Source organism: Balaenoptera ricei, chromosome 11, assembly GCF_028023285.1.
Source record: "Balaenoptera ricei isolate mBalRic1 chromosome 11, mBalRic1.hap2, whole genome shotgun sequence".
Classification (NCBI taxonomy): Eukaryota; Metazoa; Chordata; class Mammalia; order Artiodactyla; family Balaenopteridae; genus Balaenoptera; species Balaenoptera ricei.
In genome coordinates this window covers 44,995,412-45,008,678 of record NC_082649.1, presented here as the reverse complement: position 1 = coordinate 45,008,678, position 13,267 = coordinate 44,995,412, and the positions used below count along the sequence as shown (strand labels likewise).

General features: G+C 45.9%; 1 protein-coding gene across 1 annotated transcript; it reads right to left on the bottom strand.

The window, feature by feature from the left end:
- Positions 1-38: 38 nt before the first annotated feature.
- BAG2 (BAG cochaperone 2) lies at positions 39-12,550 on the bottom strand. Its single transcript, XM_059939035.1, has 3 exons — positions 12,286-12,550; positions 2,922-3,031; positions 39-1,463 (listed from the first exon to the last, which is right to left on the bottom strand). Exons 1-3 carry the CDS (start codon positions 12,396-12,398, stop codon positions 1,051-1,053), a joined length of 636 nt encoding a protein of 211 aa, XP_059795018.1. The 5' UTR covers positions 12,399-12,550; the 3' UTR covers positions 39-1,050.
- Between the last annotated feature and the right edge of the window lie 717 nt (positions 12,551-13,267).

Genomic DNA, 13,267 nt, shown 5'->3' with positions numbered 1-13,267 from the left:
AGAAAAAAATGCTCAATGCTGAAAAGCTCTCAGTGAAACAGCTACTTTTTAATTATTTAAGACAGTATAAATTGATATAACTCTTATACAAAAAAACTTTGGAAACATATCAGGCCATGAAAATGTATATACCCTTTGACCCAGTAAAACCCATTGCTGGGAATTATTTATACAAAGAAAATCAAAAACAAAGGAAAGAAGGAAAAAGCTCTACATACACAAGTATGTTGCAGTAATAAGCAACAAACTGGAAACAACCTAAATGTCCAGTAAGGGGAATGGGTAAATTGTACAACTACATGGAATAGAGGTTCTTAAGTTGAGAATTAAAAGCAGACTTTAAAACAGTATTTAATTTTTCCTTTTAAAGGCAAGTTACAACATTGTATTTCTGTAATGATTAAAAATTTAAAGAAATGATGCATTTGGAAAAAGATGCAGTGGATATACTGTATACAGTTCAGAGTGGTAAAATTAGAGGTGAAGTTTCTCACATTTTATGTCATGTTTTCACGTGTTATCAAGAAATAACATTCAGATTATGAGATGCATAAATGTTTAAGTTCAAAATAATTTGATATAGATGTCTAAAAAACCTGCTGAATGAAAGAGAAGACACAGGGAAGGTTCCCTTCCATAATTCCAAGCTCAATGCTTGGCTCACAGCAGATGCGTGGTCAGTGTGTGCCCGTGTGTCTTTGCAGACAAAGCCCAGGAGAGAACCGTGATGCTTTTACCCCTAGCCGAGCACTTATTTCCCCCACATACTAAGTGTTCATCCACAGAATAGTAAAATATAGATATATATATATGAGGTGCTAGATCCTAGTACAAGACAAGAATTCAATCTAAAAACTTCTAGAAAGGTAATCAAAATATTTCTAGTTTTAATTGTTATTCACAAACTAACAAACACAGATATTTTCCTCATCGGAAACAACTATCAGTATCAAATGAGTTGTTATGTCTAACAAACAGAACTAGTTATCACTTAAGATAGTATGTTATCATTTTTATGTGATTATTTATAAGGGCTCTTAGGTTGGAACACTAGTTGAATCTGCTTTCAGTGTTTTGTAGCAGGGTTTTGGAAGCAGCCCCTTTAGAATGCTCCAGCAGCTTGATGGCCTTGTCAGAGTTTTCAATGTTCCTAAGCAGGGTCTCTAGTCTTCTCTTAATTTTCTTCTGATCCTCGAGAGCACAGCCAATCACGATGGACTGGAACTTCTGATCCACCGGCCCCGCAGGCACCTCGGAGGAACACGCACTGTACAGAGACATCAGGTGACTCCTGGCGTTTCCCAGATCATCCAGAAACTTACTGACCACCTCGTCAATGACCCTGGTGGCATGCTTGAGGGACTCCTGCTGCTGGGGGTTCCTAATTGTTTCTACTGAAACTTCCACAGTCAGGGTTCGTCCCATCAGACGGTTTGCAGTCAGATTTAATTCTTCTCTTTCTCCTAATCATGAAAAGTTTGAAATATCAGTCAGTATGAGACATACACGCATCTATGTCAAGAACACTAAGGCATTTTTGTGTGGCTGAATCTATTCTGTGAGCACCTATGAATTTCTTAAAGATAAAAGTTAAAACTACAGCAATAAGATTAATTTATAAAGAGTATCAGATTGGACGCCAGATGACTCTGCGGTTGTCACGTCTGCAGAAGCTGGGGCAGGTGTGCGTCTGTAACTGGGGCTTTGTGCTGGTTAGAGCAGGAGATTGGATGTCCTGGATCTACATGAGGATGTGCATTAGAGGAGGGAGATAACTTTCCCTTTACCTTTCTGAGCTTTTGGCTGAGACCCTCCTGTAATAAGACAGACTAACAAGAAAAAAACCCAGAAGCTTATTGACATGTATACCCCATGTATACATGGGAGATCCCCAGGGAAACTGAGTAACTCCCTGAGATGGCCCAGCCTCCACCCAAAATACCCTCAGCTAGAGAAGGTGAGGAGGGAGGGAGGCAAGTTCTGGAGGTTCCCAGAAAAGGCACAATAGACAAAGGTAAGGTTCTTATGTAGATTCAGTAGGTGCCTTCTCCACTGGTGAAAGTTTCTTGTAATTTAGTCATCCTCCTCTTCCTGGTAGAGAGGGAGACACCCTTACAAATGATTTCCTTTACAAAATGTAAATGTAAATTTCCCTTACAAAACGGTGACTTCTATTGTTTTCAGAGCTCCTCCTCCTGTGTCTGCAGTTTCTCAAAAATAGTCAGTTCGGAATAATCCTTAGGCCAGAGAGGCATATTTTGGGGCCTCACATTCTGTGTGTGTATCAGAATACAATGCCCCGATTCTGGCTGAAAAAAAGCCATGACACTGGAGGAAAAGCTGGCCTCAAAATGAGGCACTGACTTCATCCCCTCCAGACTAATTCAGGCCAGTAATTCAGTCTGAGTCTTGGCCAGCATGAAGAGGGTGCTGGGTTATCATTTCACTATTTATATGGAAATCAGCAACCTGTCCTGCTCTGTAACCTCCTTCCCAATTCACTGCTCTATGGCCAGGACAGTGAAGAGACAGACTAGATCTTGACCCCTCTGAGGATGTGTGACAGTGTGGGTCTGGGCCTGGATGCACACTTGACCGCACCAGCTGCTCGGCCCACAGGCCGGTCCTGTGCGGCCCCAGGGGAGCCCGGTTAGCAGGAGCACCGCCCGCTGGTGCAGAGCATCAGGCCACCCGGCCCTCCTGTGGAACCGGGTTTAGTGGGTCCATGATCTGTGTTCTCTGCCTTTCTCCCCTTCCCCTCTTTACGTTACACCTCCATTCATCTCCTTTTGTCTTCTCTGCTGCCGACCTTGTGCCCGTTTCCTCTGCTGTCACATCCTGCCTGGCCCGTCTCTGCTGGGCTGGAGGAGCGGCTCTGCGGCACCCCCGCCGCCCCCCTCAGCCCCGGGAGGGGCCCTCACCGTCGCTGATCTGCCGCATGTCCTGGCTGTTCTGGATGCTGTGGATCATCTCCAGGAGGACCTCCTTCTCCTGCTCCACAGCCGTGGCCGCTTCCCGAAGAGCCTCCACCCTGCGGAGTGCGGGGGACAGGACAGTTACTGGAGGGAAGCTGCGTCTTCCTCATCTCTCCACTGCTCAGTCCAGCTCAAGGGTAACGACGGTTAGGAAGGAACACTTTCCGAAAACGTATTCCTTTTTATTTTTTATTCTGTAATTTTTTTCTTTTTAATCCACTTGCTCTGTGGCTTCCAGTTTCCTCCCCACTCACAGGGCAATCATTCTATTTAGTGTCTTATCTATTTGTATTCGTTTTTACAAAAAAAATCTGTACTCATGTACTTGTCTATTTTCAATTTATTTATATCTCACTGTTTCTTTCTTCACTCAGCAGCATACTTTATTATGAATCACCAGGTTCCCGTGTCCCTCACCTGATCTGCCCTCCCTGGCCTAGCGGAGACATGCCCTGTCCCCCAGCTTCCGCTCACAACGCGTCCACGAGTACCCTTCCCCTTATGGCCCTGATAAGAGGATCCATCCCAGCGTGGAACGGCTGAGACACAGGGTGTGTGGACTGTCATCTGACTCCACCCTGGATTGTTCTCCAGAATGGCTGGACCAGGAGTCCCTGTGTCCCAACAGCCCTACCAGCACTCAGCATCTCCCAACTTTCTAACCATCTCTTGCCAGGCTAACAAGTGATATGTCAGTACTTAATCTGCATTTCTTTCATTGCTAATAATTTTGGACATCTCTTTGTATCCTTGTGAGCTTGTTCACAACCTTTGCCTATTTTTTCTTTTTTAAACTGGGGTTACTGTCCTCTTGGTGCTTTGGTGACAGACACTGTGACCATCATCTCCCATCCTATCCTATATGATCTGTGTCTGGGAGGTCCTTCACTGAACAGAGAGCCTTATTTTGAAGTGAAAAATAAAAAGATCCATCTTTTCTTGGTTTTGTTTTACCTTGACTCATGCTGTGAAGTTTTGTTTCAGGGTCCTCCCATCCCTAGGTCAGGACATACTTTCCTACATCTCCTTCTATTATCTTGATTGTTTCACTTTTCTCATACTTATGTCGTAATTCATCTAGAATCCACCTCTGTATATGGTTAGGTAAGGATTTAACCATTTTCCCCAACATTATGCACCCCAAATCCATCTTTCCCTCAATGATTTGTAGATTGTCTGCCTCTGAAATCTCTATTCCATCCAGTAGTATTTTGACTGTTCTTACACCAACACCCATTTCTTAAAAATAGCACCAGCTTTGTTTGTGATATGCCTTAGTATCTGGTAGACCAGTCCTCTAATCTTTTTTTTTTTATTTTTGGCTGTGTTGGGTCTTCATTGCTGAGCGTGGGCTTTCTCTAGTTGTGGTGAGCGGGGGCTACTCTTGGTTGCAGTGTGCAGGCTTCTCACTGCGGTGGCTTCTCTTGTTGCGGAGCACAGGCTGTAGGCGCACGGGCTTCAGTAGTTGTGGCACATGGGCTCAGTAGTTGTGGCTCGTGGGCTCTAGAGCGCAGGCTCAGTAGTTGTGGCGCACGGGCTTAGTTGCTCCGTGGCACATGGGATCTTCTCGGGCTAGGGCTCGAACCCGTGTCCCCTGCATTGGCAGGCAGATTCTTAACCACTGCACCACCAGGGAAGTCCCCAGTCCTCGAACCTTTAAAAATAACATAGCTATTTCGACTTTTATCCCTCCATAAACTCTAAAGTAAGTTTATTGGGTTTCTCAAAAAACTGGAATAAATTAGACACCTTTAGAACATTGTCAGTTCCTCCAAGGGTGTCTCCTTCATCCAGACCCTCCTCTACATTCTTTATTAGAGTTTTGAAGTATTCTTGATGGTAGTCTTACAGACTCTTTTAAGTGTTTTGAATATTTTGGATATTGTTACTATTGTGAATAATATATTTACATATATACTACATTTTATAGTTGGCTATTGTTGATTAGAGAAATGCTGTTTTTGGTAGGTTCATGTCATAACTGGCAACCTTCATTTACACTTATTCATTTTTAATGGTTTTTTAATTTCTATTCTTCTGGATTGATGATCATTTCATCTACAAAAAATGAAAATTCTCATCTCTTCCTTTTCAATCCTATCAGCTCCTATTTTTCTTTCTTTATAGCACTGACTAAAGTCCTCCTGTGCTATATTAAACAGTGGCGCTAAGAGAGGGCATCTTTGTCTTTTCCCGAATTTAAAGAGAACGCTTCTGTAGGTTTTTGGTGTAAAGCCCTGATAACCCCGCAACTATACACACATGCACTTACTACACACACGCACGAACACAACCAGTGACTAAAGAACGAGGCTGTGTAATTATGAGAGTGAAAGAAAACAAAATCCTGTGTGTTTAAAGTGCTGTTTCCAGGGCACTTTCTTGGTTTTTTTTTTTGTTTTTTTTTTTTAAATGTAGCATCCAGTCTTGATTTTTTTTTTTTTTTTTTAAACATTTATTTATTTATTTATTTTTTGGCTGTGTTGGGTCTTCATTGCTGCCCGGGTTTTCTGTAGTTGCGGCGAGTGGGGGCTACTCTTCGTTGCAGTGTGGGCTTCTCATTGCGGTGGCTTCTCTTGTTGTGGAGCACGGGCTCTAGGTGCGTGGGCTTCAGTAGTTGTGGCACGTGGGCTCAGTAGTTGTGGCTCACGGGCTCTAGAGCGCAGGCTCAGCAATTGTGGCACACAGGCTTAGTTGCTCCGCGGCATGTGGGATCTTCCCGGATTAGGGCTCGAACCCATGTCCCCTGCATTGGCAGGTGGATTCTTAACCACTGCGCCACCAGGGAAGCCCCTCTTGTTTTTTTTATTACACAACTAGATAAGTTGCCAACTGTTGCAAAATAAATAGTGACAGACCTACCTCCAGTACTCAGATGCTCTTGGAAACACAGATCACAAGGAGATCTAATCCCTTCTCTCTTCCTGGGCACGTGTTCTAGCATGTGTTCCTGCCACAGGAGGAGGCCCTCACCCCAACCACACACGCGCCTTTTCCCCTACAGGCACCCACCTGTTATCCCCCAAAATAGCACCGACACACTGTACAGTCACAGGGTCTCGATTCTCAAGATACTAAATACATTGTTGGACTCTGTGTTTATAAGAGCCAGTAGAAGCAAAGAGCTCGTAAGAATCTTATGTGACAAATTTGGCTGGAAAACACAATCAAAACCAATATTCTATAAAATAGTAAACACACAGCATCAGGCTGCCTTCCAGCCCCATTCATTATGTGCTTACACATTTCACACGAGCAGACTCTCAGGGCCCGGGACACATGAAAGTGGTCAGGTTGTCACTAACAAGAAACATTTGTGCAAAAACACAAACGTGACTCTAGTATTTAAATGGCACAGATGAGTCATTTGATTGGTAAATGAGATGATGCTGAAAGAAGAGATTAATTTTCCAGCACTCCTGAGTTTATATTCAAATGTAAGATGATAAAGAGAGAATTGTTACTCTAAAGAAGAACACTCCATTTATGATAATAAGTTATACTAGTAAGTTCATGAAGTTGTTAACAAGAAAATTGTTTGAAAGGAGACCCTCTAGAAAAAAATATAATAAATCTGTCATATAAAGAAGATATTTTTTCATTAAATGAGACCAAATATAGAGGCAATTAGATGGAACTTTTATTTTTTGTCCCACAAGGCTAGAAATTGCCAGGGCATTTTCCCTGTGAAAAACAGATTTCATCTTTTATAGAACTTCTTATGTATGATTTTATGTAAACCTTTTTCATTTCATAGCAAAGGTAAAATTTCATTCTTCAGGATGTAAAGATTCCCAGGGGTTTTTTGGCATCTTGGCCCTTTCATCTTCTGTCCCCCGCTTCCTGAACATTCTTTATCCCTGGCCCACGTCTACTGAGTGATCCTTTTTCAAAACCCAATCCTTCTGGCAGGAACTGTCTCCTTAGCAACTTCCTCCTTCCCCTCCCTTGAGGTCGTCAATACTGTACATCTGTCTAGTGTATGGACATCACATGCTTAGTTTTTTCTTTTAAAAAGCTGAACCTACTTCTCTACTTAGTTTGCTTAAGTCATATTTATCAGCTATTGGTCGCCTTAAATTCAATTCATATACACATCTTTTTGTCTACATTAGTTCTAGAAAACTGTTAGCCATTAAACCTTCAAATATTTTCCACCTGCCCTTCTGTGATTTCTCCTGGAACTCTGTTCAGAGGCGTGTTGGACCATCTCACTTTATCCTTCACATTCTTAACACATCACTTGACAACACTCCTTGGCAGAGGGGGGCAGCTCTGTTTTTACCAGCAGATCCTGCAAGAGCTACATGTCCAAATTGGGAAAGAACTGATCCTCACGGTAAGGCTGGCCCGGGCTGTGCTCCTGGAAAACTCTCTGCATGAAATCACAGCTAAGCTTTAACAGAACCTGTGCTCAGAATGTTCCTGCGAGGACAAATGTGGAGCGCACGCATCCTCGGCTGGTCCCCGGGGCCCGGAGATGGCAGCCTGGGACCAAGGGACAAGGTGCTGGGAGGTGGTCTCCCAGGCCAGCCACCCCGGCACGTGCTCTGTGCCGTGTGCAGGGACTGCAAGGGCCTCAGTCCTGCCACTCGAGCCAGAGCTGCTGCCACTTACTAGCTGAGTGACCTCGAGTAGTTACTTACATTCTCTTTGCCTCAGTTTCCTCATTTACAAAACGGGGATAATGAGACGGTGGGTGTGACTGAATGAAGTAAAGCAGGTAGAGTTTAACACAGTGACTGACAGCATTGACTAAACAAGCTATGAGTTAATAGAGATGCAGTACCCATGGATACGGATGGCCAACTCCTACACCATTTTATAGAAAAGATTTGAGCATCTGTGGCTTCTGGTACCCCACGGGCCCTGGAACCAATCCCTGCAGACACTGAGGGACCACTGCATGCAGTCCATGCCCAGATCTGGTGCCTTGAATGCTAGCTTCCTGGTCGTTATTACATGCTTACCATTATGAACTCAGGCTTGTAAATAACAAGAAATTGTGCTTTCATCAAAAGGGGAAATGGCAAATGGACTTATTTCAAAGAAATTACTTCTAAAACAGGTTCTTAAAATCATAGTCCTGTTTCTTATTCAAAATTCTTGTATCAAAAGAATACTACAGGGACTTCCCTGGTGGCGCAGTGGTCTCCAATGCAGAAGACACGGGTTCGAGCCCTGGTCCGGGAAGATCCCACATGCCGCAGAACAATTAAGCCCAGGCGCCACAACTACTGAGCCTGCGCGCCAGAGCCCGCAAGCCACAACTATTGAGCCCGCGCGCCTAGAGCCTGTGCTCCGCAACTAGAGAAGCCACCGCAACAAGAAGCCCGCGCACAGCAACAAAGAGTAGCCCCTGCTCGCTGCAACCAGAGAAAGCCCGCGCACAGCAACGAAGACCCAACATGGAGAGGAGAGGGGAGGGGACAGGAGGGGAGGAGAGGGGAGGGGAGGGGAGGGCAGGGGAGGGGAGGGGAAGAAGAAAGTATACTACAAAGATCACTTATATTTTAGGCAAGGTTAAGATTTTGAAGGGCTCCCTAATCATCACCAAAATGATAAATTACATTCACTACTGAGACACTCTGGTGTAAAAAAGGGTCTAGGCTTTAGTGTCAGGAGCTACGCATGAGCAGGATGGCCTCAGACCGGCCACTCAGTCCCTCTGGACTGGATTCGCTCGCTTCTAAAGGAGGGAACATATGTCCTCCTCCTGCCTCAGAGGGTTTTGGAAGATTCACATGACAATGTCTACAAGCAGTGATCTTTTAAATTACAGGCTCTTATACGATATTAACTATGGTGCCATCTTGTCTTGTGGCTCCTGGGACGTTGGTGCAGTGAAACTGTCAGCTAAATGACCACATCCGCCCTTGCCCCATCCTTCATTCCTTGGCTGCCATGGAAGCCATGGTGACTGGCTGATGGCGGGGGAGGGAGCCACAATAGGACGAGTTTGGGGACATCTGTGAACAGCTAGTCTCCCAGTCCTGTCGTTCCCCTCGGCTGTTCTCCACACCCCACGTCCCAAGCATCTTCACCACCACCCAGAGCCTTCAGGGGCCACTCAACACCCTGCACAGAGCAGGTGTTCAATAGTCCCTGAGATCAGGGTCTCAGGGACACCAATCTAAGTGGAATTTTCACCTCTTTCAGTAAAATCATATACTATTCCTACATTTTTGAAACACGACATACTTAACTCTAAGAAAATTCAGGCATAATGTATTAAGCTCTACAGGCAGTCTTCCTGGGTTCCAGCTGTGTGACCTTGGACGGGTCATTTAACTTCTCAAGCCTCAGTTTCCTGCCTGAAGAACAGAGGTGACGGTAATTTCCACAAAGGCACAGGGCCTGCAGAGTCAGCGCTCATTAACTAAATAACTGTTAGTGGGTATCATTTATGAATTATGATCACTGTTAAATTAGTTAACAATCATAAGCAAAGTGTTTAGAGCCACTGACGAATGGAAAAATCAGACACCATTTGAATTGGTCATGAAAACCAGGAGAGAAAGGCATCACCTTTTTAGGAGGAAGCAAAAAAGGAGGTGAGCCGGCGTCTAAAAAGAAAGGCTAGTGTCGTGCTAACATATAGAAACAAATGGAGTTTCTTTAATGATTTGTCAGATGCTGCCAAACACCTGAAAGCACTTTAAACACCATGGACACCAGTTCACAAGGCAGGTCATAAAGCACTGAGCATAATTCTATTTTCAGTTTCATATGGAAAATGTTCTGCCACAATTGACAAAACTAGTACAGTGGGGGAACAGTAAACACCAGCTTCTAGGTACAGCCTGTAATTTTCACCCTACTTAGTACCCTGCCATCCTCAATATGAAATTAAACTATTAGATAAGATGACACATGAATGTCACATTTTCTTTTTAAACTTGATCTTATAGGCATGATTCTATCAATAGTTTCTTTTTTTTAAATTTTATTTATTTATTTATTTATTTATTTATTTATTTATTTATTTTTGCCTGCGTTGGGTCTTTGTTGCTGTGCACAGGCTTTCTCTAGTTGTGGCGAGCGGGGGCTACTCTTCTTTGTGGTGCGCGGGCTTCTCATTGCGGTGGCTTCTCCTGTTGCAGAGCATGGGCTCTAGGTGCACGGGCTTCAGTAGTTGTGGCACACAGGCTTAGCTGCTCCGCGGCATGTGGGATCTTCCTGGACCAGGGCTCGAACCCGTGTCCCCTGCATTGGCAGGTGGATTCTTAACCACTGCACCACCAGGGAAGCCCGGCATCACTTTTTTTTTTAAAAGGAAGAAACAAAGCTCACAAAGGTCTAAAATTACTAGAAAAGGCCCTAAAATGAACAATTAGACACATATTAATCTTTCTTAGCTCAAGGGTTAATTCAGCAAGTTACTATTTAATCACTTGCACATGGTAATCAGAATTCACTTTACATTAATGAAGCATTAGAATAATATTCAAAACCAGAGGCCTCCTTTTAAAGATGAGTACCTGACTGCTTCTGTACCCACCCTACGTGAGGCACCAGGTTTGAGGACAGTGCATCAGCTTGAAGAAAGGACGGGCAGCGTCCCACCTGTTCCTTTAAGAAAACATCCTTTCTTTCTAACTAGGGGAGAGAGACCCCTGAAATGGTTGAGAACATGCCCTCAAAGTTCTAAAGACTGGAGGAGACGCTGAGGCACTTGTTTCGCTGCTACATAAAAAGAAATCATAATCTTCCCAGGGACACTCAGGAGCTCTAGTTTTGCTCCATCTGGTCCAGCTTGTTCCATCTGCCTCATTCCAAGCAGGACCCCTCTATTACTCTCCATGAAATCATGGTGGTGGAGAACTTATTTTCTGAGAAGACATCGTTTCTTCCCATGATGATAATAATAATAATAATAAACACATATATAATAATAAATGACAATTTAAACATATGTATTAATAAATGATAATAAATTATTCACTTGGTTATTAATGTACTTTATTGGCAAACAGACCCCTTGTTTTGGTATATTAATCCAGGGAGATAAAGACATATATGCAATGCTTCTTAAAATTTTTGTCTTACATACTCCCTTGCTCACCCAGAACCTGGTGAAAACTATGCGAAAAAAATTCCTTGTGGTTTCAGGGAGTTGTGGGCGCCTCAGTATGATTTTCCTGTAACTACACTTGCACACAACTTACACAGTAACTTTAGTGACATAAACAGTTACAGGAAGTACATGCAAGTTTTCATTCACTGTTAAAGGAAAAAAAGTATTTCCCAAATTTCTTAGAAATTGTTTAGGAATTCCATACAAGCCAGCCACTACATTTGCCACTAAGGAGTGCCCGTGGTGCCCGGTTCTACAGGAATTGACAGCACAGCCTGGAAAGAATTCAGGAGAAGAGCAGGAATGAGACACTCAGAGCTCTGGGAAAACCGGCAAAACAGGCACTCGGAGAGATTTTCAGGAAAAATCTTAGGAACACATTCTTGCATCTTCCCAAACTCAGAAAAACACTCAAACCATTAAGGGAGACATCTGCTCCTCCTGGTCAGCAGTAACCTGTCACCCAAATGCGCGCCTGAGTGCGCGGGTCCTTCTCTAAAGTCACATTCCCGGGACCTCAGCGCCGGGACCGCCCCCCCACCTTCCCCCAGTAGAACAACTCAGACTCTCACCTTGCACGTGTTTATCGCAATGGACACACTGATTACTTAATAACACCGTCATTAGTTAAGAAGGGAAAACTGACTCGTGTTCTCGGGCCAGAGACCAGCATTTGGAAGGTGTGAGCGGCGACCTGGAGAAGGAGCCCCCCACCCCCACCCCCGCCACACACACACACCCGGGCTGAAAGTGGCAGGGGGAGGGGACACGGGTCCTGCTCCTCTCCCGTCCTGGGATCAGATGGATTTTTATATTTTGCAAAGAGATCAGTCATTCACAACGGGGACCATTGAACTGCCGCCTGTCCTAAAAATACACTATGGGAAAAGACTGGGCCGGAAACACCTGGCCCCCACACGGAACGTTCCAGGAGCTCTGCGGACCCGCAGTGTCACAGCCCCATGTCGAGTAACGTACCCATAACTTTCCCTTCTCGGTTCTCACGCTCCCGGCGCTCGGGTCTGGAGCCGCGAAGGAGCGTGGCCGCCGGAGCGTGCGGGGCCGCTGACCCAGAACACGGCCGCTCCTGTGAAGGGACCCGCCGACCCAGCGCGGCCCTCCGCGGGGCCTGGGGCTGCCCAGCTCCCCTGCCAGCCGCTCCCCGCTGCCCGCGCGCTCCCTGCTCTCGGTCCCCGCGCGCCCTCCGCAGGCTCGGAGGGCCGGCCCGCGCACCTGAGCTCCAGCTGGTCCAGGCTCTCCAGCAGGCGGCTGGAGCGGTCGGCCATGGACGAGGAGCGGCAGAAACGGCCCTCGTTGGCCTTGGCGCTGATCCTCGCCTGAGCCATCGGTGTCCGGCGGGCGGCCCGAGATCACTGCCTTCCCCGCGCTCCACCCGCCTCCTCTGACGCGCCGCCCGCGAACCGGGGAACCGGGAACCGGGCGCGGGTGCACGAGAGCCGGCCGCTGCTCTGTCCGGCGCGGGCGGCCTTGTGGGCGGCGCGGCGGGGAGGCCTTGCTGGGCGCGGGGACGCGTCTCCGCCCCGAACACCGCCCGAGGCGGAGCCCGCGCCCCCGGCCCCGCCCCGCAGGGGCTCCAAGGGGAGCGGGCTTGGGCTGTGCTGGGGTGGAAAGGGCCCTTCATGCAACCGCGGCTCCTGGGCACTTTGCCGAGATGAGAACAAGGAGCCTGGAGGCCACAACTGAAGCTGATAGATGTAGGGACCAAGCTGAACCTCTTTTTTTTACACCCGCTCTCATGAAGGCATTTTTAATGACTTTCTTTTCTATTAAAAAGTTACTGGTTGGGACTTCCCTGGTGGTCCAGTGGGTAAGACTCTGTGATCCCAGTGCAGGGGGCCCGGGTTTGACGCCTGGTGGGGTAACTAGATCCCCATGCATGCCGCAACTAAGAGTCCGCATGCTGCAAGAAAGATCCCGCCTGCTGCAACTAAGACCGGGGGCAGCCAAAATAAATAAAATAAAGTACCAAAAGAAAAGATGATTAAGAAAGGAATTTTGGTAAAGCACCCACACATGTTTAAAAAAAGTTATTGGTTGGAATTTGAGTGAAATAATTATTATTTAAGGCCGTTTCACACCCCACTTATTTAAATCTCCAGTTTTGAAAAGACGCACTAGACCACTTGGTCAGACACTATAAAGGTCAGTGAGTGGAATGGGGCCGGGAGTACAAAGATGTATCGACGTAAATACT